The sequence below is a fragment of the Dendrobates tinctorius genome, unplaced genomic scaffold (assembly GCF_039654945.1).
Source record: "Dendrobates tinctorius isolate UK_male_01 unplaced genomic scaffold, ASM3965494v1 ptg000205l, whole genome shotgun sequence".
Taxonomy (NCBI): Eukaryota; Metazoa; Chordata; class Amphibia; order Anura; family Dendrobatidae; genus Dendrobates; species Dendrobates tinctorius.
In genome coordinates this window covers 3763398-3788943 of record NW_027361872.1, presented here as the reverse complement: position 1 = coordinate 3788943, position 25546 = coordinate 3763398, and the positions used below count along the sequence as shown (strand labels likewise).

Genomic DNA, 25546 nt, shown 5'->3' with positions numbered 1-25546 from the left:
CCTGCAGAAGACGGCTTGAAACACCTGCGATCGCCGTCTTCCTCTCAGCCCTGTCCCGCGAGAGGGGTGAGGAGGGGGATTCGGCAAGGACTAGCCACCTGTCCACAACCCTCATCACCGGAAGGCGATAGGGAAAAGTCCTGCCTGCGGTACTGAGAGTTGCGATGTGGATGACACCACACTGCTCGCTCAGCCGCATGATATGGGAAATCAGGGTGACAACTACACCCTGTTTCCCGATGGAAAATAACCTAAAAGACAAAAGAGGGAAAAATTAAAAAGTTCAGACTAAACCTGAAAAGAAAAATGCGGATCTGGGGAGATCCCGGTCCGCCTCCTACAGACACTAAGCACAAACTGAGGTGCTTGGTGCCTGTCGGTGGGTGTATACTGCCGGGGAGGAGCTAATTTTATTGTTTTTGCATAGTGTCAGCCTCCTAGCAGCAGCAGCATACACCCATGGTATTCTGTGTCCCCCAATAAGGCGATAAAGAAAATCATTTTTGAGGAAAAAAAATTATTTTTTTATTTTCACTTTTCTGCGTCAAACTTCTGTGAAGCACTTGTGGGTTCAAAGTCCTCACCACACATCTAGAAAAGTTCCTTGGGTGGTCTAGTTTCCAAAATGGGGTCACTTGTGGGGGAGCTCTAATGTTTAGGCACACAGGGGCTCTCCAAACACGACATGGTGTCCACTAACGATTGGAGCTAATTTTCCATTCAAAAAGTCAAATGGTGCTCCTTCCCATCGGGACCCTGCCGTGTGCCCAAACAGTGGTTTATGAGCACATATGAGGTATCTGTGCACTCAGGAGAAATTGCCCAACAAATTTTAGGATCCATTTTATCCCATTGCCCATGTGAAAATGAAAAAACTGAGGCTAAAAGAAAATTTTTGTGAAAAAAAAGTCCTTTTTTTTATGGATCAATTTGTGAAGCACCTGGCAGTTCAAAGTGCTCACTATGCATCTAAATAAGTTCCTTGGAGAGTCTAGTTTCCAAAATGGGGTCACTTGTGGGGTAACTCCAATGTTTAGGCGCACAGGGACTCTCCAAACGCGACATGGCAACCGCTAAATATTCCAGCATATTTTCCATTCAAAAAGTCAAATGGCGCTCCTTCCCTTCTGAGCCCTGCCGTGCGCCCAAACAGTGGTTTATGACCACATATGAGGTATCGGTGTACTCAGGAGAAATTGCCCAACAAATTTTAGGATCCATTTTATCCTGTTGCCCATGAGAAAATGAAAAAATTGATGCTAAAAGAAATTTTTTATTGGAAAAATTAAAATGTTCATTTTTTCCTTCCACATTGCTTTAGTTGCTGTGAAGCACCTGAAGGGTTAATAATCTTCTTGAATATAGTTTTGAGTAGCTTGAGGAGTGCAGTTTTTAGAATGGTGTCACTTTGGGGTATTTTCTGCCATATAGACCCCTCAAAGTGACTTCAAATGTGAGGTGGTCCCTAAAAAAAATGGTTTTGTAAATTTTGTTGTAAAAATGAGAAATCGCTGGTCAACCTTTAACCCTTATAACTTCCCAACAAAAAAAATTTTGTTTCCAAAGTTGTGCTGATGTAAAGTAGACATGTTGGAAATGTTTTTTATTAACTATTTTGTGTCACATAACTCTGGTTTAACGGAATAAAAATTAAAAATGTGAAAATTGCGAAATTTTCAAAATTTTCGCCAAATTTCCATTTTTTTCACAAATAAATGAAAACATTATTGACCTAAATTTACCACTAACATGAAGCCAAATATGTCACGAAAAAACAATCTCAGAATCGCTAGGATCCGTTGAAGCGTTCCTGAGTTATTACCTCATAAAGGGACACTGGTCAATATTGCCCAAAATGGCCAGGTCATTAAGGTCAAAATAGGCTGGGTCATGAAGGGGTTAAATATGGCAAGACTACTTGTGAATTTTTTTTTTTTTTTTTACACCGATCAGAGGTGGCCGATATCAACAGTTTTCACCCTGATGAAGCCAAATCTCAATCTGCTCTACAGCCTTCATTTTTAAACGTTGGGACACTGAATCTAAAAAGGAATGACGGAAAAATGTAGCATTAAGCTTTCGTAAGCTTTTTATTCTTTCCAAGTGATTACTTTTTAAAGATAAAACGTGTGGAAGCAAAATTAGCCATTTAATGAGTTAATGACCTGCCGATCTCTCATATTATAATAAAATAAAGGGATAGGTTAATGTCTACTATTAAAATAAATACCGTATATACTCAAGTATAAGCCGACCCGAGTATAAGCCGAGGCACTTAATCTTGTCACGAAAAACTGGGTCAGCTTACTGACTAGTATAAGCGGGGTATGCATTGTCCCCTCATCCCTGTCCTGGTATACATGGCTCCCCGTCCCTGTATGCATGGCTCGCTGTCCCTGTAATGGTATACATGGCTCCCCATCCTTGTATGCATGGCTCGCTGTCCCTGTCCTGGTATACATGGCTTCCCGTCCCTGTATGCATGGTGGTATGCATGGCTCCTTATCCTCTATCCTTATATGCATGATTCCTGTTTAAAAAAACAAAAAAAAAAAAATCATATTTACCTGTCTGTGCGCCCTCGCTGCATCTCGTTCCGGTGCCAGCAGCTCTTCCTGCTGAACGATCACGTGTCCCTGCTCATTAAGCTAATGAATATGCACTCCACGCCTATGGGAGAGGAGAGGCGTCCATTCATTACTTTAATGAGCGGGGGACACGTGATCGCTAGGCAGGAAGAGCTGCTGGCGCCGGAATGAACGAGAGGCAGTGCCAGTGAGGGAGCGCAGGAAGGTGAGTAGAATGTGTGCTGGAAGCCTGCGGCTGGCACTGTGCGCTATTACAGTAGTGGCACAGGCTTTAGCCACAGCCGCCGGCTCCTGCCTCTGTGACCCGCTGCCAGCTTTCTAGGACAATTGACTTGTGTATAAGCTGAGGGGGGAGTTTTCAGCACAAAAAAAAAAAATGTGCTGAAAAACTCGGCTTATACACGAGTATATACAGTACATGGCAGGGAGTTTTATTGATCTTAATTTGTATCAGTTTGTTGCCAAGTTTATATTTTTTTGTATAAGGGTAAGTTCACACAGAGCATTTTTGCTTTTTTTTTTCCCTGCAGCAAAACCTGATTTCTTGGCAAGAAGCTGCGGCAAAAACGCAGGTTTAGGTGTGCTTTTTTCATGCGTTTGTGTGTCTCTTTGTGCATGCTAATAAAGTGGAGTGCCTCAGGAGGGAAAAAAAAAAAAAAAATGCATCCTGTAGAACCACCCATAACATTAATGCTCATCCTACTATACGAAGACATGGCTACTACCAGGCATTCCCTCACAATAGCTCACTATCAGGACACCTCACTACCTCACATTAGCTCACTGTCACTATGAACACCTCACTAACCACATCCCAAGCTCTTGGCTGTGAGGTCACTTCCAGCTAGCCATGACTTTTCTGCAGAAAAAAAAAAAAAACACAGCAAGTAATGCTACCGTTTTTACAGCATTTTTCAACAGCTGAAAGTGACATGCTCCATCTCCAAAAAACGCAGCAAAGCACAAAATCCTGATCACAAAGAAAAAAAACAAAATGTGTGTGTATGAGATTCCTGAAACCTCACAGGCTTTGCTGGTAATGTTAAAAGCAGCTGAAAATTAGCATTAAAAAAGCTTAAAAAAAAAAAAAAAAAAAAAAAAAAAAAAAAAAACACCCCGCAGCAAAAACATCCACTGTGAACTTACCCTTAGATGCCGAGTCATTTGGACAGAGACAACATTTTTCTAATTTTGGTTCTAGACATTACCACAATGAATTTTAAACAAAACAATTCAAATGCAGTTAAAGTTCAGACTTTCAGCTTTCATTTGAGGGTATCCACATTAAAATTGGATGAAGGGGTTTTGCAGCTTAAGGATGGCTTGTTTCACCTGCATGGAGAGCTCCTTTGACCACATGTTTCCTTCACAGCAAAACCTTCCAAATGCAAGCACCACACCTCAAATCAACTCCAGGCCTTTTATCTGCTTAATTGAGAATGACATAACGAAGGGATTGCCCACACCTGTCCATGAAATAGCCTTGGAGTCAATTGTCCAATTACTTTTGGTCCCTTTAAAAACAGGGTGGCACATGTTAAGGAGCTGAAACTCCTAAACCCTTCATCCAATTTTAATGTGGATACCCTCAAATGAAAGCGGAAAGTCTGAACTTCAACTGCATCTGAATTGTTTCGTTTAAAATTCATTGTGGTAATGTCTAGAACCAAAATTAAAAATTTGGTCTCTGTCCAAATATATATGGACCTAACTGTATTTTAAGCTGGACCTAGGCTATGGTGTGTGAGCTTGATAAAAGGGATAAAGACCCCCCCCGAAAAGTGTGAAGACGCTTGTTTCCCTCTTAATATAATCTCAAGAGGCCAGATATATTGCTCCTGTAAGTGGAAAAGGGCACAGCTGATTCTGGGAAGCAAAGTGCACCTCGGGTGCAACACGGTGGAAACTTTTGCATCGCCATTGAAATATAACCTTGTGCGATATTTAAAAAGAAAAAAAGTGACAAACGTGTAATGTGCTTATAAAGAGCAAAGTGGTAAAACTTGTTGGGAACAAAGTCTTAACCTGCCTGTAACTTACCAAGTTCATCCAGGAGCACCAGGGAATGCTCAGTCGCATGCTGGAGAATACTTGACGTTTCACTCAATTCCACGAAAAAAGTGCTTTCACCTGCAAAATGTTAAAACACATATCAATACATAGTGATATGAAATGCATGCCCCAACAATTATTACATCTGACCCTTTCTTTTTCAGGCAAAAAATTCTTTATTCTCTAGATTTACAAAGTTGATAGTAAAGGGGTTTGTGTGATTCCCATCTATTCCCCGGGCAGGGGAGCAGCCAAGTGACTGCATGTATGCGACTTTCACACTTCAGAGAAGCCGGATCAGTCTAATGCACAAGTTAATCACAAACCTGCGGTCATGTTAAGCCCCCGTTACACACTGCGATATCGCTAGCAATATCGCTGTAAAGTCACCGATTTTGTGACGTTGCAGCGATATTGCTAGCGATATCGCTGCATGTGATACTTACCTCCGACCGGCTCCCCCGCTGGTTATCGCTGATTGCGCGAGAAGCTCCTGGACCATTCCTCGTCGGCGACTTCCTGTGGCGCCGACGAGCGACGCGTGGAGCCGGGCGGGAGGATGCAGGATCGCCGCGTCTGACAGGTAAGTAGCGATCCCCGATCCCTGCGATGTCGCTGGTGAGATCTGCCTGTGTGGCAGCTCACTAGCGACCACCTAGCGATGTACCAGCGATCCTGACCGCGTCATATCGCTAGTCGGGATCGCTGGTGCATCGCTAGGTGTAACGGTACCCTTACTCCGGTCAAAAGAATTTGCCTACAGCTGATCACTAGGGGTCAAAGTAGGACCTCATTTTCTGTTCATCAGTGGACTATTACATTTTAGAAGTCAATTGGTCAAACCTGGCAGGTTTTATTTTCAAACCATGAAACTTTGGGAATTACCATTTTAAGGATCTACGCCTATAGGGCAGTGTCCTGTTACTTGGGCATTATTCACAAAAAAATAAAAATAAATTAAAAAGGTAGATAAGACTGCATTTTAACTTCTCCTAGCCACAGGAGCAATAGCCATGATGCCCACAGTACAGTACATAACAATGTATTATTCCCAGATTAGGATGGGTAAAATTGCAAAGATGCTTGTTAAAACAAGTAACTTTCCAATTTACTAGGTTTTAAAATTCCTTCTCGTTCAAGAAAGTAGAGGAATTATTTTGTAATTTTGTTATTTAAGGCTCATCACCTAGGCAACTGACTACTCCTACTGTCTAGGCATAAGGCACAGGGAGATCCCTCGGTCCTCCCATCAGGCACCGGGGAGGTAGTCGTTGCCCCCCCCAGGCACCGGGGAGGTCCCTGTAAGTTTCAGTGTTAATATACTCCTCCGATGCAGCAAGGGCAAAGCTGCTTTGTGTAACAGCCATCAAGAGCCCAACACAGTGCCGGCCAGTGGCACAACAAGGCTGCTGGTCTGAACTGTCACTCAAGCAATGGAAAGAAGTGCACTCCTGAAAACATACCGTGGGACAGACATTTTAATACACTGTATATTTTCTTTAGTTTATCCATGGTTAGATTTCAACACTTTATGGCTCTTCAGATAAACTCTTTAGTGACACGTGGTATGCCTCTAAACCAAGCCGTATTACCTGCCATGATTCTGTCGGATGCCCCCAGCCTGGTAAAAACTCTGTCCACAGGGGTCAGCTTACAGACTTCTGCAGGCACGTAACACCCCAGCTGTGCTATAACAACCATGAGACCGGCCTGCAAAAGACAAAAACAGCAATGGGAAACCAGAAGAATAAGCCAATAGACTTCAGAGTGTGGGCTCAACATCCTACCAACAAAAAACAGCAACTTATAAGCCCAGACAAGTTTTTCAATTGTGCATAGCGGTATATGAAAATAAATGTCCTCAATTGGGATATAATCTGGAAATCTGCAACAACTGACCTTATTGGGAAAAAATAGCTTGAACTGCAATACTAATACATACATTAAGAAAGTTATAGGCTGAGGTCTCTATCATTAACTCCACACTGATGAGCAAATTGATTTGCTCATCATAGGCCATGTGTGCCAAGCTGCACGGATGACATTGCACTTGGCCTATAAATCGAAAGAAGCACCGGGGATACCAGCAGGTACAGTAGGTGGCGGTTTGCAGTATTCTCATCTGGAGATCATGGTTGTGGCCACTTGAACAGGGCATGAGCAGATTCTGCAGCCACTCAACCCCTTAGATGCTGTGGTTGCTGTTGACCTCAAGATTCAAGGTGGTCACTGCTAATAAGTTGCCATATTAAGCCATCTATGTTTGTGAGTGTATCGGGAGAAAAATGAAGAAGCAAGCACTGAGTAGAAACTACATTGCGAGGTGGCATCATAGAATGGTAGAGTTGGAAGGAACTTCCAGGGTCATCGTGTCCAACCTCAGGCTCGATGCAGGATTCACTAAACCATCTCAGACAGACGTCTGTCCAACCTCTGTTTGAAGACTTCCATTGAAGGAGAACTCACCACCTCTCGTGGCAGCCTCTTCCACTCAATGATCACCCTCACTGTCAAAAAGTTTATTCTAGTCTAATCTGCAGCTACTCCCTTTCAGTTTCATTCCATTGCCTCTTGTGTTTCCATGTGCAAATGAGAATAAGGATGATCCCTCTACACTGACAGCCCTTCAGATATTTGTAGACAGCTATTAAGTCTCATCTTAGCCTTCTGTTTTGCAAGCTGAACAATTCCAGATCCTTTAGCCGTTCCTCGTAGGATATATACTTTGCAATCCGCTCACCATACTGTTAGAACTTTTCTGAACTTGCTCCAGTTTTTCTATGCTTTTTTTTTTAAATTAAAATGTGGTGTCCAAAACTGGACACAGTATTCCAGATGATATCTGATCAAGGAGGAGTAAAGCGGGATAATTACTTCAATGCACAATCACTTCGACGAGCAATTTCCAGAAAAAGCCCACTGTTCTGACTCTCTGCATTTTTCTTTCCCAGTCCCTTGCAGGTAGCAATGTGACCCCATTTACTTGCATTATGCAGAGAAGTAGTAGCTGCATACAGACATCTTTGGTGCTGTGATTTGCATGTCCATGTAACCCCCCCTCCTTATATTTGTACAACAGCTAAAGGTTTCTGGGCACCCTACTTGCATAGTTTTAATAATCTGTGGGCAACCACCACAACGCTTACCTGTCTGAGCAGAGTCGACTTGCCACCCATGTTTGGGCCTGTGACCAGCACACAGTGAGCGCTACTAACGTCTTCTTCCTCGTCCTTGCAACCAATTATAATATCATTTGGTATGAAGTAATCTCCAAAGAAGGTTTTCGTAATGCAAGGGTGACGAGATCCACGGAGCTCCAAAAATGGTGCAGTATCATCAGGTAATAGGATGTCAGGCCTGGAAACCGGTCCATCACCACCTCGGCTGTACTGCGCCAAGCAAATAAGGACATCTGTAACACAAAGTAATCATGTAAAGCCATGGCCTCGATTTAATCTTTTTCCGACATTGGGCGTAATAGTAAGCTGATGTCGGGCGACTCCTTGTTGGTGCGGGCTCAGGCACTGAGCCCGCACTTTTCCGGTCACATGTCAACTGATCTATAAAGCCGACATGTGCCCTTAACAGCTGCGGGTGGAATCACGATCCACCCGCGGCTGTTAATTAGTTAAACGATGCTGTCATTCTGACAGCGGCAATTAACTCGAGCTGCCAGCAAGCGCGCCAGAAATCCCGACCATCGGTGACCCCGTCACATGATCGCGGGTCACCGATGGGTTGGCATGACAACCAGAGGTCTTCAGCAGACCTGTATGGTTGTCGTAGCCAGATTGCTATGAGCGTCGCCCGATGGTCGGTGCTCATAGCAAGTGAGCATTTCTGTTACATACAGGCAATCTGATCATTGCCTGTATATAGCAGAACCGATCGGACAACTGCAGCTTCTAGGCTCCCATGGAAGCATGCAAAAAAACCAAAACATACATACATACACATATTTGGTATCGCCGCGTTCAGAATCGCCGGATCACTATATAAAAAAAAGAATTAACCCGATCTTTAAAGGGTGTAACGAGAAAAAAGACAAAATACCAGAATTACGTTTTTTTTTTTTTTACTCGCTGCAACAATGCATTAAAATGCAATAACGGACGATCAAAAGATCATATCTGCACCAAACTGGTGTCAGTAAAAACGTCAGTTCAGCGCGCAAAAAAATAAGCCGTAACCCAAACCGAGATCACGAAAAATGGTGATGCTAAGGATATCAGAAAATGGCGCAATTTTGATTTTTTTTTTTTAACTTTGGAATTTTTTTTTCACCACTTAAATAAAGAACCTAGACATGTTTGGTGTCTATGAACTCGTAATAACCTGGAGAATCACAATGGCTGGTCAGTTTTAGCATTTCGCAAACGTGGGGAAAAAAAACAAAACCTGGGATTGCACTTTTTTTTGCAATTTCACAGCACTTGGAATTTTTTTCCTGTTTTCCAGTACACAATATGTTAAAACCAATGGTGTCGTTCAAAAGTACAACTCGGCCTGCAAAAATACCCTCACATGGCCATTTTGACAAAGAAAATAAAAAAAAAAAAAAAAAAAAAAAGTTATGGCTCTGGGAAGAAGGGGAACAAAAAATGAAAGTTGCAAAAAACAAAAATACCTCTGGACATGAAGGGGTTAATATTCTATAATTAATTATGACGATGTGCAGACGGACCAGTCACATCCACAGACCAATAATTGGGTTCTGATAATAGTTATTAGGAAAATGAATAGAGGGAAAAAAAAAAAAAAAAAAAAAAATGTTGACCAAGGGGAGAGGGAAAAAAAAAAAGTCACATTGGCATAATCGTAGGTTTTAGCACTGGAAGCCCTACTTATCAGACACGTATTATTCTCAGTAACCAACTCACAGTATTAAGGTTCTTACCCAACACGGCAAAGCACTCCACCGCCGTCTGCCACTCCTTGTAATTCTTATCAAAGTTATAAAACAGCCTCCTCATACAGTCTTTGAGGGCTGCATCTCTGCGCTCTTCTGCATTTACTAGGTCGCCAAACATATTTTCTATGGCTTTAGTCCAATACCGTTTAAAGCCCTTTTTTGTGGACTTTAATTCATATGACTCTGGTAAGTTGCGCTCTGTGATGCTCTCCGGAATCTCCATTTGGTAACGGTTCTTTGCAGTCCCCCAATACACAATACTTTTGCACCCGAGTCTTTTCCGCTGCTTTTCCAAATAATCAGCCAGATTCTGCTCTGCTGCCTTAAGGTCTCTCAGGGCTTCATCATAGTCTGGATCGAAGCCAGCTTTAGGAGTGATCACACCAGTTTTTTTAGCTTTCTCGTGATCAAATGAAGTATCCCAGCGTTTTAATTCAGCGGATAGATCCGGAAAGCGTCCTTTGGAATTTTTATCCTTAAGACTGAGAACCTGTTTGAGAATATTGGACTTGAAATCATCAACGACATCTTCCATTGTCACTACAACTTCACACATCACCTTAAAGCCTTCCAGAGCAGAAAGGAAATCTGCTATCTTCTTCTTGCTGTAGGTGGTCTCCTCGTACATGACTGCTCTGCTGTCTGGATGGTTTTGGCTTTTGAGCGGAGAGCCAATGCTATGAATCTTGCTCAAAAGTCTTTCAAGATCTGGAAGTTTTTTCAGCAGTTCTCCAACCTCCAACACCTTCCCCGGAATTGCCATGAGATCTTCAACCGCATTAAGCCGATCATTGATAGAGAACGGATTGCACAGCGGAGCACAGAGCCACTGTTTTAAAAGACGCTTGCCAAAAGGAGTGAAGCAGGTGTCTAATTTCTCCAGGAGTGTCCCTTCTGTGGACCCATTGGTCCCATTCTGGAGAATTTCCAAGTTTGTTAGTGTGACACCATCAAGAACCATTCGCTGGCTTGTTTTAGCAAAGAAGCTGGTTGGGGTTTGGGCTCTTTCGATGTCGAAGTCAACAGGGACGTACTCTTCAAAGTTTGCCATCGAGAGTAGTTCTTGATCAATGAGACATTTCTTAAGATAAAAAATGCAAGCCCCGAGTGCAGAAAGGGCAAGTTCATGATTGTCACCAGGGGTAAGTGCTAAAGAGTCACTGTCAGACGTCATGTCTTTTAGAACTGGCGGCAATGTGCAGTTTTCGCGCTCTTCCTTGCCTTCTTTTACAAAATACCCTTCTTCAGCCAAAACCTTTAGTGTTTTTGCAGCATCCCAGAACTGAGAGGAAGAATTTAACCCCTCCTGGATTGAAGTTGAGAGGCAGCTTTTAAGAACTTTTTTAGTATCCAGAGACGGATTACACTTCTCAAACAAAATCTGTACTGGGGGGTAATGGGCGACCAAGGTCCTAAATCTCGAACAGTGGCGGTCGTCATAAAATTGGCCAATGTGAAATTTGCCTACCGAGGTGTCCACAAAGCAGACCCCATATATTCTCTGCTGAGCAGACGACTCGTTCTGCTTCTCCTTCAGACATAGCAGGTATTTGTTGTGGCTCTCTGAGGGACTCCCATCTAACACGCTGTAGGTCTGAGTGCCTTTGGTAATAATCCTGCAGATTTCTCTTCTCACAACCTTATCAAACTTTGTAGGGTGAGACATGGATTTGCATCGTGCTTCCATCATGTCTGGGGTTTCTGTCTGCTCTACCCGAGCAGCTTTATATCCCTTCTGAACTAGAACATCTGAGAAGCGTCCAAACGCAATCTCAGGGAATCCAGAGTGAGCCCATGTGCCCTTCATGAACGTCAGCCCCAACTCATTCACCCCGATAATCGCATCCATGTGGTAAAGTTCATAAAACTTCCCAACCTTATAAAATATGACCGTATCAAAGTGTTGAGATTTCAGCTGCCACCATTTTCTCATGCCTGGAGTGCATTTATTAAGAAAGTCATCAGGAACATACAGCGTGCCAGGATCATAATCGTCATCAGTTTTTCGTCTTCGTCTGGAGTCTTTCCTTCGGCCGTCTTGAAGCCACTCAAACTTTTCATGCTCCCATGTAGAAACCCCAGCAGCACCTGTGGAGTTTGCCTGCGATTCAAAGGACTCAGGGGCAGAAAACGATGACAGCTTCAACTTGGCTTCTGCAGACACATTGACTGCTCTTTTTGGAGTTTCTGGCAGATCATTTTGCAATTTAACAGGAGGCTTGGACACACTCTCTCTCTTGCGCTTGATAGGGACCTTGACTGGGCTGTCCTCTTCTGTTGCCGAATCTGGTGCAGACACGTTAGCCTCGTCCACTCCGCTGCTGCCCTCATCACTGCTTGCAGAGTCCTTCGTGTCCGGCTTGAACTCGTCGTCAGAGGCTTCCTCATCACTGTCCAACTCAACCATAATTCTCCTCCTCTTTGCTTTCCCATTTTTTTTAGCCTGACGCATCGGCCTGCCGTTATTTGGCTCAGGAATCGGATCGTCACTTACAGAACTTTCTTCTACCTGATTAATGAAACAAAGATTCTGTAGTAAATTTGACTTGACAAAAACCTCATCCCCTTTGGCCAGGTCAGTTTGATGGATAATGACCAAGTTTTTTTTTTTTATTAATGGGATCCAAGGGTTAACATTTATTCTTGCGGAGAATGACATGCCAAGGTGAAGAGACTTAAGCCATGTAATGCTCCTCTGGGAAATTAAATATGCAAATTGTCTCTTCAGAGAAGATGAGGACCAGAACTTTAGTGCCATATATTGGAAGTAGCAATCCTAGAAGTCAATACTGACCCTTTAACAAGCCTTGTCACATGACTTGGGATAAAAGCTAAAAGCAGAATCTTATTTGCAGACTCGGCGTTTCGGGGTACTGCCCCTCATCAGTGGTTTTGGCTTTTATCTGAAGTCGTGTGGCAAGGCTTGCTAAAGGGTCGACAATGACTTTCAGAATGGCTACCGCCCCATAGGTGGCTTTAACCCCTTCCTGACATGAGACATACTATCCCGTCCATGGGACCCGGGCCTCTATGCCCATGGACGGGATAGTACGTCTACCGTGGTGAGCGCCGCTGATCGCGGCCGGGTGTCAGCTGATTATCACAGCTGACACCCGGCACAATGTGTCAGAGGCGGTCACGGACCGCCCCCGACACGTTAACCCCTTGCACACCGCGATCAAACATGATCGCGGTGTACCGGGGGTTATAGGGAAGCATCGGCAGGGAGGGGGCTCCCTCCGTGCTTCCCTGAGCCCCCCACGGCAGCGCAATGTGCAGCGCTGCTGCCGGGGGCTCCTTTCCTGCAGGCCCCCGAATCCAAGATGGCGACGGGGGCCTGCAGGAAGCTGGCTTCCTCAGTGCCTGCAAAGCGCAGGCATGAGGAAGCCTTCTGCAGTGCCTGTGACAGATTGCTGATCTGTCACAGTGATCTGTGATGTGACAGATCAGCGATCTGTCACAGGACGGTGATGTCCCACCTGGGACTAGTTAATAAAGTAAAAAAATAAAAAAAAGTGTTAACATAAATTAAAAAAAAAAAAAAAAAAAAAAAAAAAAAAAATCGCCAAATAAATTAGAAGAAAAAAAAAAAATTTCCCCCAAATAAATCCATTTTTTAGAGAAAAAAAAAAAAAACAATAAAAGTACACATATTAGGTATCGCCGTGTCCGTAACGACCCGCCCTATAAAACTGTCCCATTAGTTAACCCCTTTAGCGAACCCCTTAAAAAATAAAAATAAAAAACGAAGCAAAAAATAATGATTTATTATCATACCGCCAAACAAAAAGTGTAATAACGCGCGATCAAAAAGACGCATATAAATATCCATGGTACCGCTGAAAACGTCATCTTGTCCCGCAGAAAACGAGCCGCCACACAGCATCATCCGCAAAAAAATAAAAACGTTATAGCTCGCAGAATAAAGCGATGCAAAAATAATTATTTTTTATATAAAATAGTTTTCATTGCATAAAAGCGCCAAAACATAAAAAAACGACCTAAATGAGGTATCGCTGTAACCGTACTGACCCGAAGAATAAAACCGCTTTATCAATTTTACCGCAGGCGGAACGGTGTAAACGTACCCCCGAAAAGAAATTCATGAAACGCTGGTTTTCGTTCATTCTGCGTCACAAAAATCGGAATAAAAAGCGATCAAAAAATGTCACGTGCCCGAAAATGGTACCAATAAAAACGTCAACTCGTCCCGCAAAAAATAAGACCTCACATGACTCGGTGGGTCAAAATACGGAAAAATTAGAGCTCTCAATATGTGGTGATGCAAAAACTATTTTTACAATAAAAAGCGTCTTTTAGCGTGTGACAGCCGCCGAACATAAAAACCCACCATAAATAGTAAATCAAACCCCCCGTTATCACCCCCTTAGTTAGGGAAAAATAATAAAATAAAAAAAAATGTATTTATTTCCATTTTTCCGTTAGGGCTAGGGTTAGGGCTAGGGCTGAGATTAGGGTTAGGGGTGTGTTGGGGTTCGGGTTGGAGTTAGAATTGGGGGTTTCCACTGTTTGGGCACATCAGGGGCTCTCCAAATGCAACATGGCGTCTGATCTCAATTCCAGCCAATTCTGAGTTGAAAAAGTCAAATTGTGCTCCTTCCCTTCCAAGCTCTGCCATGCGCCCAAACAGTGTTTTACCCAGGGCTGTGGAGTCGGAGTCGGAGCTCATTTTGGTGGAGTCGGAGTTGGTGTCGGTATAAAATGGACCGACTCCGACTCCTAAAATATATAATAAATTGGGTACAGTAGTTCAATGCAGGATGTGCTGAATATTTTTTCATAGGAGTTTGGGAAAGTTATGAAATGTCCTATAAATGGCTGTTATATTCCTGATCTAAGGCTACATTCACACACAGCATTTTTCCTGTGTTTTTTGAGGATACGTTTTTCAGCTGCAAAAGTTGATCATCTTTTTAAAAAACTGCATCACCTGAAAGGTTTTTGAGCTCATAGATAATGTTTTCAATAGCTAAAGCAGATTAGAAATCTGCTCTATCTATATATCCATTTATCCATATCTGTCTATCCATATCGTATCTGTACCAAAAAGAATGAAAACCGGGTAGTACACCAATATATATTCTGTTCTATCTAAATATCTTGATTATTGGATCATAAAAATGATTAAATGTCTGAGGTTCACATTGTACTACAATAAATTTTTCACTTAAATATAAGCAATATGTGTGGGAGTCGGAGTCGGAGTCGTGGAGTCGGAGTAAGGGAAATTGAGGAGTCGGAGTCGCAGGTTTGGCTTACCGACTCCACAGCCCTGGTTTTACCCCCACATGTAGGGTATCAGCCTACTCAGGTCAAATTGCAAAGCAATTTTTGGGGTCCAATTTCTCTTGTTACCCTTAGGAAAATAAAAAATTGGGGGCAAAAATATCATTTTTGTGGAAAAAAATGATTTTTTTATTTTCACGCCCGAGCGTTATAAACTTCTGTGAAGCACTTGGGGGTTCAAAGTGCTCACCACACATCTAGATAAGTTCCGTGGGGGGCCTAGTGTCGAAAACGTGGTCACTTGTGAGGAGTTTCAATAGTTTAGGTACATCAGGGGCTCTCCAAACGCACATGACACCCGCAGACCATTCCATCAAAGTCTGCATTCCAAAATGTCACTGCTTCCCTTCCGAGCCCCGACGTGTGTCCATACAGTAGTTTTCTCCCACATATGGGGTGTCAGCGTACTCATGACAAATTGGACAACAACTTTTGGGGTCCAATTTCTCCTGTTACCCTTGGGAAAATAAAAAAATTGGGGACTAATTGATCATGTTTGTGGAAAAAATACGATTTTTTTATTTTCATGCCCGGGCATTATAAACTTCTGTGAAGCCCTTGGGGGTTCAAAGTGCTCACCACACATCTAGATAAGTTCCTTAGGGGGTCTAGTTTCCAAAATGGGGTCATTTGTGGAGGTTTCCACTGTTTAGGTACATTAGGGGCTCTCCAACGGCAACATGACACCTGCAGACCATTCCATCAAAGTCTGCATTCCAAAACGTCACTACTTCCCTTCCGAGCCCTGCCGTGTGTCCATACAGTAGTTTTCTCCCACATATGGGGTGTCAGCATACTCAGGACAAATTGGACAACAACTTTTGGGGTCCAATTTCTCCTGGTACCCTTGGGAAAATAAAAAAATGGTGACTAAAAGATCATGTTTGTGGAAAAAATACGAATTTTTTATTTTCACGCCCGGGCGTTATAAACTTCTGTGAAGCACTGGGGGGTTCAAAGTGCTCACCACACATCTAGATAAGTTCCTTGGGGGGTCTAGTTTACAAAATGGTGTCATTTGTGGGGGGTTTTCACTGTTTTGGTACATCAGGGGTTTTCCAATCGCGACATGGTGTCCGATCTCAATTCCAGCCAAAAACGTCAAATGGCGCTGCTTCCCTTCCGAGCTCTGCCATGCGCCCAAAAAGCCGGATTACTTACCGGTAATGCTCTTTTAATGAGTCCACGACAGCACCCACTGGAGGTATCGGATCCGCCCCATTTGGAACAGGAAACCCTACAGGAAAGATAAAAGGGGGCGGTCCGCCTCTCCTCCTCAGTTTTGCATTTCAGAGTACCAGGAGGACCGCCAAGGATTAGGCAATGTCTTGTACTTATAACTTTACTTATCCAACTTTAGCAGATATACTTTTAATATTGATATTTCTAGCAGGGAGGGAAGTGAGCGGGTGCTGTCGTGGACTCATTAAAAGAGCATTACCGGTAAGTAATCCGGCTTTTTACCCTTCGCCACGACAGCACCCACTGGAGAGATTCCAGAGACCATCACCTGGGTGGGACCACCGTGTCAAGGACAGTCCTGCCAAAGCTTAGGTCAGAAGTAGACGAAAGGTCAAGTCTATAGTGTCTATAGAAGGTAGAAGGGGATGACCAAATTGCCGCCTTACATATGGTTTCAATTGGAACGTCTCCGCTCTCCGCCCAGGAGGCCGCCATTGCTCTGGTGGAATGTGCTCTGATGTCTTCCGGAGGTTCTTCATTTTTTGCAGAGTAGGCTAAACGAATGGCATCCCTGATCCATCGGGAAATGGTGCTCTTTGTGACTGCATACCCTTTTTTATGGCCCTGAAAAGAAATGAAGAGAGCCCTACACTGCCTCCAGCTCTCGGACCTTTCAATATACTTTAGGACAGTTCTTCTGACGTCCAAAGTGTGGAATTTCTGCTCTTCCGGAGTGGAGGGATCTTCAAAGAAGGTTGGGAGGAGTATCTCCTGAGACCTATGGTACTTTGTTGATACCTTAGGCAGGTATGAGGGGTCTGGCTTTAATATTAATCTATCCCGATATACCTGCAAAAAGGGTGGATCTATGGACAGGGCCTGGATATCACCCACTCTCCTAGCGGATGTCAGTGCTACCAAGAGGGCCGTCTTAAATGATAAATATTTAAGGGATATCGTATCTATCGGTTCAAAAGGTTCTTCTGTCAGGGCGTCTAACACCAAGTTTAAGTCCCATGTAGGGATTGTGGGTATGTGAACCGGAGTTATTCTTTCACATGCTGTAATGAATCGTGATATCCACTTATTCCCTGCTATATTATGGCCATACAGCGCCCCCAACGCAGACACCTGTACTTTCAGTGTGTTTACTGACAAGCCCAATTCCTTCCCTTTTTGTAGGAATTCTAAGATAGGAACTATCGGGACTTCTGCTGTATGAGATGCTGTATGAAACTGTAGGAATTTTTTCCATATTCTTTTATAAATTTGGGTTGTGGACTGCTTCCTGCTCTGTAGAAGCGTAGTAATTAATGATTGCGAAAACCCTCTTGATCTTAATAGGTGCCTTTCAAGTTCCACGCCGTCAAGTGTAAGTTGTTCACTTGAGGGTGGAAGAAAGGGCCTTGGGAGAGTAGGTTGGAGTTTGAGGGGAGAACCCAAGGATCTGTCACTGACATAATTCGTAGCCACGAGAACCACGGTCTCTTGGGCCAGAAAGGTGCTATCAGGATTACGCTCGCCTTTTCCTCTCTGATTTTCCGAATCACTTGTGGCAGAGAATCAATGGCGGGAAGGCGTATGCCAGTTTGAATTTCCATGAGGCCTGGAGGGCATCCAGTATGTCTGGGTGATCTGCTGGAGACACGGAAGCAAAGGTTTTTGTTTGTCTGTTTTCCCTTGTGGCGAAGAGGTCCACTTGAGGATGCCCCCATAGAGCTACTATGTCCTGGAAGATCTGGCGATTGAGGCACCACTCCCCTTGCCGAAGTGTGTATCGGCTTAAGAAATCTGCTTCTTGGTTGTCCTCTCCTCTGATATGAAGAGCTGAGAGGGACAACAAATTGCTTTCGGCTAAGTTTAAGATTCTTGCCGCAGAAGACATCAGAGTCTCTGATCGAGTACCTCCTTGTCTGTTTATGTAGGCCACCGTGGTGGTGTTGTCCGACAGGATCCTGACATGTTTCTGTTGAAGCTGTGGAAGGAAATGATGTAGAGCATAGTATACTGCTGTCAGTTCTTTTAAATTAGACGAGTATTCTCTTTCCTCTCTATTCCATCTTCCTTGACAAAAGCTATTCCCCATATGGGCTCCCCAGCCTTGGGGGCTAGCGTCGGTGGTTAGGATACCAGATGGTACCATGACCCATGAGGATAGATGGTCATCATCTAACCACCATTCCAGAGAAATCAAGACCTCCTGAGTTAGAGTTATCTTGCTCTCAAGGTGACCACCATGTCGCTTCTCCTCCTGGAGGATCTGATGCTGAAGTGTGCGGACATGATAATGGGCCCACCGGACTGCAGGGGCACAGGAATCTAGCGACCCCAATAGCGACAATGCCCCTCTCAGAGACATGCGTGGTCTATCTATGGCTGCCTCTACTTTCTCTTTTGTTAGTGCTATCTTTACCTGAGGAAGTAGACATTTCTGGGTTATGGAGTTCAATTGGAACCCCAAAAACATCTGGACGGATTGCGGAATGAGCCTGGACTTCTGTATATTGATGATCCAGCCTAGGTCCTGCAAAGATGAGATTGCATCAGCCACTCTTTCGGTACATTGGGTATCTGAGTTCCCGATTATTAGGAAGTCGTCTAAGTAAGGTACGATTAAAGTATCCTTTTGACGAACATAGGCCATCACCTCTGCCATCACCTTGGTGAAGATTCTTGGCGCTGTTGAGAGGCCGAAAGGCATGGCTGTGTACTGAAAATGACGGACCTTGCCATCGAACACCACTGCAACCCTTAGATATTTTTGGTATCTATTATGGATAGGAAGACGATAATAAGCATCTTTTAAATCAATTCCCGCCATCACACAATTTGGAAAGAGAAGCTTTATGGTGGATCTGATTGATTCCATCTTAAACTTATAATTTTTTATAAACGTATTAAGCTTCTTTAAATTAATAATTGTTCTAAACGTACCATCTGGTTTGGAAATTAAAAATAAGGGAGAGTAGAAGCCTCTACCTTCCTGTCCCTCTGGGACCTCCACTAAAACCCCCTTGCTTAGTAGGCTCCGAATCTCTTCTTCGAGGGCCTTTTGTTGGGCTATAGAGTTAAGGCGGGTTAGGATAAAGAAATCATAAGGGTATTGAAGGAATTCTATTTTCATTCCTTCTTTAATAATACCCAAGATCCATGGGTTTGAGGATATTTGTTCCCATTTTGGATAAAAGAACCGTAATCTACCCCCTACAGGTGGGTCTGATATTTTAATTTCTATTTTCCCTTCGGAATGTTGGACCCCTGAACATGGTACCCTTTTGTTTCTCTTCTTTTGCGGCCCATCTATTTGATCTTTCCGTTTGCCTCCTTCTTCCAAACGGTCGCCTCTTAAAGGTTCTCCTATAGAAAGGGATAGAAGAGTCAGGGAACGCCTTCTTCCTCTCCTTTGCTTTGGCGAGTATCTCGTCTAGGGCTTTTCCGAAGAGAAACTCACCCTCACACGGGGTTGCACAAATCTTAGCCTTTGATTGCGCGTCCCCCTTCTGGCGTTGTTCACCAGAGCTGCTGATCTTGCTGCCAGCCGTAGAGTGTCCGCCGACCCATCAGCCATAAAGGCAGCTGCCCCTCTAATTAATGGGATAGCGGCCCGTAATTTTTCTCTGGACACCTTTTGCTCGATTTGCTGATCCAGCTGGTCCAACCACACGAGCATAGATCTAGAGGTGCATGTGCTGGCTACCGCTGGCTTAAAAATACCCGTGGTAGCTTCCCAAGACCTCTTCAATGATGATTCTGCCTTGCGGTCTAACGGGTCTGCCAACAAGCCTGCGTCCTCTACTGGAATAGCCGATTGTTTCGAGGTAGAGGATATAACGGCATCCACTTTTGGCACTTTGGTCCATTTTAATAGCTCCTCATCGCTATATGGATACTTTCTTTTTGAGGCTGATGGGAGAAAACTTCTTTGGTCATGTTTTTCCCATTCCCTCTTTATTAGGGCCTTAATCGCCGGTATTACCGGAAACGCTCTCCTTTTCTTTTCCGCCAATCCCGCAAACATTATGTCTTGTGCGGTTTGGGCACCCCTTGGTTCCTCACACCCCATAGTGCTTCTCACCGATTTAACTAGGTTGTCCACACTATCCAGGGGGAAACATGACCGTCCCTCCATGTCTGATGATGACGAGGATGTGAGTGAGGAGTCAGAGATTAACCCCCTTCTTCCTCTGACTCTGAGCTGAGGGTTAACTGCTTTTTGCTGCCAGTCTCTGAGGGAGTTTTGGTGCGGTTAATAGCCTGTATCTCCTCCCTGATTATAGCTCTAATGTCCTTTGTCGACAATGCGGCCCCCTGCTTTGTCTCTCTGGTGCACTGCTTACAGAGCTTCTTAGGGTAGGAGTCAGGGAGAGGTTCAGAGCGTAACGCACATTCTTTATGCTTGGATTTCTCCTTTTTCTTGGTCTAGAAGGGGACACCAAGGCGGGGGGGGGGGGGGTCTGGGGTGGAGAGGTCAGCTTAGTAGGCAGAGTATATACTTTGCACACTCACCCAGTGAAGCCTTATATTACCGGATCAGATGGCTGAGATCCCGTCCTAGGTCTTGACTCTCCAGATTCGCTCCTGCGCCCGGTGTCTGTCCTAGTGTTGCGGTCCCTGGTGGAGCTGCCCCCCGCAGAATCTCCTGCTGGAGCGTGCGCTTCCGTTGGGGACGACATGGCTTGTCCCTGCTCAGCTGCGCGCTGCTTTAAATTGGTCTTCTCTTTTTTTTTTCTCTCCCCGGAAGTCGCTCCTCCCCGGGATTTCCCCGCACATGCGCCGTCGCGCTCAGCCATCCTACCCCGGAAGTTCAATCATTACTTCCGGGGTTAAGGAGTCTCCACGCCGGCCGGCCACCGCGCCCCCGCCTGTTCTCTGCGGCCTGCGCCCACCGCCACCTCACGGGAGCCTCTCTTCCCCTTTTTTTTCCTTCGCGCCACAGGCGCACTTACCCGGGCAGCGGCGGCGCCTTGGTGCCTCCCCAGCGCACTCCTGGGTGAGACCGGGCGGCCCACCCCGGACCCGGTCATCACCCTCCACCTGCCAGACGAGGGGGGAGCCGTCTAGCGGAGTCTCCCCCGACGCTGCCTCCGGACCGCAGCCCCTGCCGTTCCCAAGGAGACTGCACAGGAGGCATGCATGGCCCAGGTAAGCTTCCTGAAGGATCCTGGCTCCGTTTGGAACAGGAAACCAAAACTGAGGAGGAGAGGCAGACCGCCCCCTTTTATCTTTCCTGTAGGGTTTCCTGTTCCAAATGGGGCGGATCCGATACCTCCAGTGGGTGCTGTCGTGGCGAAGGGTAAATAGTGGTTTACCCCCACATGTGGGGTATCAGCGTACTCAGGACAAATTGCACAATAACTTTTAGGGTCCTGTTACCCTTGGAAAAATAAGAATTGAGGGTGAAAAGATCATTTTTGTGGAAAAAAAGCCGGATTACTTACCGGTAATGCTCTTTTAATGAGTCCACGACAGCACCCACTGGAGGTATCGGATCCGCCCATTTGGAACAGGAAACCCTACAGGAAAGATAAAAGGGGCGGTCCGCCTTTCCTCCTCAGTTTTACGTTTCAGAGTACCAGAAGGACCGCCAAGGATTAGGCAATGTTCTCTTATTTTAACATCTTTCTTATCCATTATTTGGTAATACTTTAACTATTGATATCTTTAGGGGGGGAAGTGAACGGGTGCTGTCGTGGACTCATTAAAAGAGCATTACCGGTAAGTAATCCGGCTTTTTACTCTTCGCCACGACAGCACCCACTGGAGAGATTCCAGAGACCATCACCTGGGTGGGACCACCGTGCCAAGGATAGTCCTGCCAAAGCTTAAGTCAGAGGTTGATGAGAGATCAAGTCTGTAGTGGTTATAGAAGGTAGAAGGGGATGACCAAACTGCCGCCTTACATATGGTTTCAATCGGAACATCTCCCTTTTCCGCCCAAGAGGTTGCCATTGCCCTGGTGGAATGCGCCCTGATGTTCCCTGGAGGAGCTTCGTTTTTTGCGGAGTAGGCTAAACGAATGGCCTCTCTGATCCACCGGGAGATGGTGCTCTTCGTGACTCCATACCCCTTCTTACAGCCCTGAAATGAAACAAATAGGGCCCTACTCTGCCTCCAACTGTTGGACCTCTCAATATATTTTAGGACAGTTCTTTTGACGTCCAGAGTATGGAACCTCTGCTCTTCCGGAGTAGAGGGATTTTTATAGAAGGTTGGGAGGAGTATCTCCTGAGACCTATGGTATTTTGTTGCCACTTTTGGCAGGTAGGCAGGGTCTGGTTTTAATACCAATCTGTCTTGGTATTCTTGAAAAAAGGGTGGATCTATTGACAAGGCCTGAATATCACCCACTCTTCTAGCTGAGGTCAGTGATACTAAGAGGGCCATTTTAAGTGCTAAGTATTTGAAGGGTATTGTGTCGATCGGCTCAAAGGGGTCTACCGTTAGGGCGTCTAAGACCAGATTTAGATCCCATGTAGGGACGGAGGGTATGTGGATTGGAGTTATTCGTTCACATGCTGTAATAAAACGAGTTATCCATTTGTTGCCTGCTATATTATGGCCATATAGTGCTCCTAATGCCGATATTTGTACTTTCAGTGTATTTACTGCTAAGCCTAAGTCTTTCCCCTTCTGCAGAAATTCCAAGATTGGGATTATCGGAACTTCTGTTGTATGAGGTACTGTATGGAATTGAAGAAATTTTTTCCATATTCTAATGTAAATCTGGGTCGTGGACTGTTTTCTACTTTGTAGTAGTGTAGCAATTAAGGACTCCGAGAATCCTCTTGTCCTCAATAACTGCCTCTCAAATTCCACGCCGTCAAGTGCAAGCTGAGCACTTGAGGGTGGAAAAAGGGGCCTTGGGAGAGTAGACTGGCAGTCGGAAGGACCCAAGGATCTGTTATCGACATAATCTGCAGCCACGAAAACCACGGTCTTTTTGGCCAGAACGGTGCTATTAAGATTATTCTTGCTTTGTCGTCTCTGATCTTCCGAATTACTTGAGGTAGGAGGATCAATGGAGGGAACGCATACGCTAGGCTGAAATTCCATGGAACTAGAAAGGCGTCCAGTATGTTTGGGTGATCTGACGGAGATAGGGAGGCAAAGGTTTTTATCTGCCTGTTCTCCCTTGTGGCAAAAAGATCCACCTCGGGTTGTCCCCATGCGGCTACTATGTCCCTGAAGACCTTCCGATTGAGGCACCACTCTCCTTGTCGTAGAGTGTGACGGCTTAGGAAGTCTGCCTTTTGATTGATCTCGCCTCTTATATGAAGGGCCGAGAGGGACAACAAATAGTTTTCTGCTAAGTTTAAAATTTTTGCCGCTGAAGACATCAGAGTCTCTGATCGAGTTCCTCCTTGTCTGTTTATATATGCCACTGTGGTGGTATTGTCCGACAGGATCCTTACATGCTTCTGTTGGAGCTGCGGAAGAAAGTTGTGTAGAGCATAGAACACTGCAGTCAGTTCTTTTAGATTAGATGAGTAATCACATTCCTCTTTACTCCACTTTCCCTGATAAAACCCATTCTCCATGTGGGCTCCCCAGCCCTGGGGACTGGCATCGGTGGTTACAATACAGGATGGAACTATAACCCATGGAACTCCTGAACCTAAATGGTCATCGTCTAACCACCACTCTAGGGAAGTCAAAACTTCTTGTGACAGGGTTATTTTGCTCTGTAAACGACCACTATGCCGCTTATCCTCCTGGAGGATCTGGTGTTGTAGTGTGCGGACATGGTACTGGGCCCACCGGACTGCTGGGGTGCAAGAATTTAGTGATCCTAATAGTGACATTGCTTGTCTCAAGGATACACGTGGTTTATCTATAGCTGCTTGTATTTTTTGTTTTGTGAGGATGATTTTTACCTGGGGTAGTAGACATCTCTGGGTCAAGGAATCTAGTTGAAATCCTAGAAATGTCTGGAGAGATTGCGGATCGAGTCTGGACTTTTGGATATTGATGATCCAGCCAAGGCTCTGAAAAGAGGAGACTGCGTCAGTCACGCGTTCAGTACATTGTTTGACTGAATTCCCAATTACTAGGAAGTCGTCTAGATATGGTACAATTAGTGTGTCTTTTTGGCGAAGGTAGGCCATCACATCTGCCATCACCTTGGTAAATATTCTTGGTGCCGTGGAAAGCCCGAAGGGCATGGCCGCGTATTGGAAATGACGAATCCTGCCCTCGACTTCCACTGCGACTCTTAGGTATTTCTGGAATCTGTTGTGTATAGGGAGATGATAATAAGCATCTTTTAAATCAATCCCTGCCATTACGCAATTTGGGAAAAGAAGCTTTATAGTGGATCTAATCGATTCCATTTTAAACTTATAATTTTTTATAAATGAATTTAGCTTCTTTAAATTAATAATGGTTCTAAATGTACCGTCTGGTTTAGACACCAAAAACAGGGGAGAGTAAAAGCCTCTACCTTGTTGTTCCTCAGGGACGTCAACTAAAACTTTTTTAGCTAGCAGGACTCGAATTTCGTCTTCGAGAGCCTTTTGCTGAAGTGAGGAATTAAGGCGAGTTATAACAAAGAACTCATAGGGGATTCGAAGGAATTCGATCTTTATTCCTTCCTTGATTATGTTCAAAATCCATGGGTTTAACGTAATTCGTTCCCATTTGGTAAAAAAAAACTTTAATCTACCCCCAACCGGTGGGTCTAAACTTTTAATTTTTTTCTCTCCTATATGTTGGCCCTCTGAAGATGGTACCCTTCTGCTTTTCGTCTTTCGTGGCCCATCTCGTTCTGTCCGATTGCCTTCTTCTCCCGAATGGCCGTCTCTTGAAGGTTTTCCTATAAAACGGAATGGGAGAATCACTGAAGGCCTTTTTCCTTTCTTTTGCCTTGGCGAGAATTTCGTCTAAGGCTTTTCCGAAGAGGAACTCACCCTCGCATGGGGTTGCACTAATTTTGGATTTTGATTGTGCATCCCCTTTCCAGCTTTTTATCCAAAGCGCGCGTCTGGCGTTATTCACCAGGGCTGCCGACCTTGCTGCAAGTCTTAGGGTGTCCGCTGAAGCGTCTGCCATAAAGGCAGCTGCACCTCTTATCAACGGGATGGCTGCACGCAGTTTCTCTCTTGACACTCTTTGCTCAATCTGCTGGTCTAATTGATCTAGCCATACCAGCATTGATCTAGCAGTACATGTGCTGGCTATTGCGGGTTTGAATACCCCGGTGGTGGACTCCCAGGACCTTTTGAGCGAGGATTCAGCCTTTCGGTCCAATGGGTCTGCTAACAATCCTGCGTCCTCAACCGGGATCGAGGTTTGTTTGGAAGTGGAGGATATGACAGCGTCCACCTTTGGTACTTTAGACCATTTTAATAGATCTTCATCAGTGAACGGGTACTTCCGTTTTGAAGCGGATGGGAGAAAACCCCTCTGGTCGTGTTTTTCCCATTCCCTTTTGATGAGATCTTTAATTGCCGGTATTACTGGAAATGATCTCCTCTTTTTTTCCGCCAATCCCGCAAACATAATGTCC

The 25546-nt window shown here is 44.7% G+C and overlaps 1 protein-coding gene across 6 annotated transcripts in view; it reads right to left on the bottom strand.

Annotated features, from left to right (window-relative positions):
* MSH6 (mutS homolog 6) overlaps nt 1-25546 on the bottom strand; it is a 57650-nt gene that overhangs the window by 21641 nt on the left and 10463 nt on the right. For all 6 annotated transcript variants that reach the window (XR_012222046.1, XM_073554015.1, XM_073554013.1 and 3 more), the window contains exons 4-7: nt 9538-12061; nt 7787-8052; nt 6233-6350; nt 4629-4718 (exon numbers count right to left, since the gene is read on the bottom strand). Coding sequence is in view for 5 of the 6 variants with exons in the window: in XM_073554015.1 (XP_073410116.1) it covers nt 4629-4718; nt 6233-6350; nt 7787-8052; nt 9538-12061 (2998 nt within the window). In the remaining variant the exon portion in view is untranslated. The remainder of the gene's footprint in view (nt 1-4628; nt 4719-6232; nt 6351-7786; nt 8053-9537; nt 12062-25546) is intronic.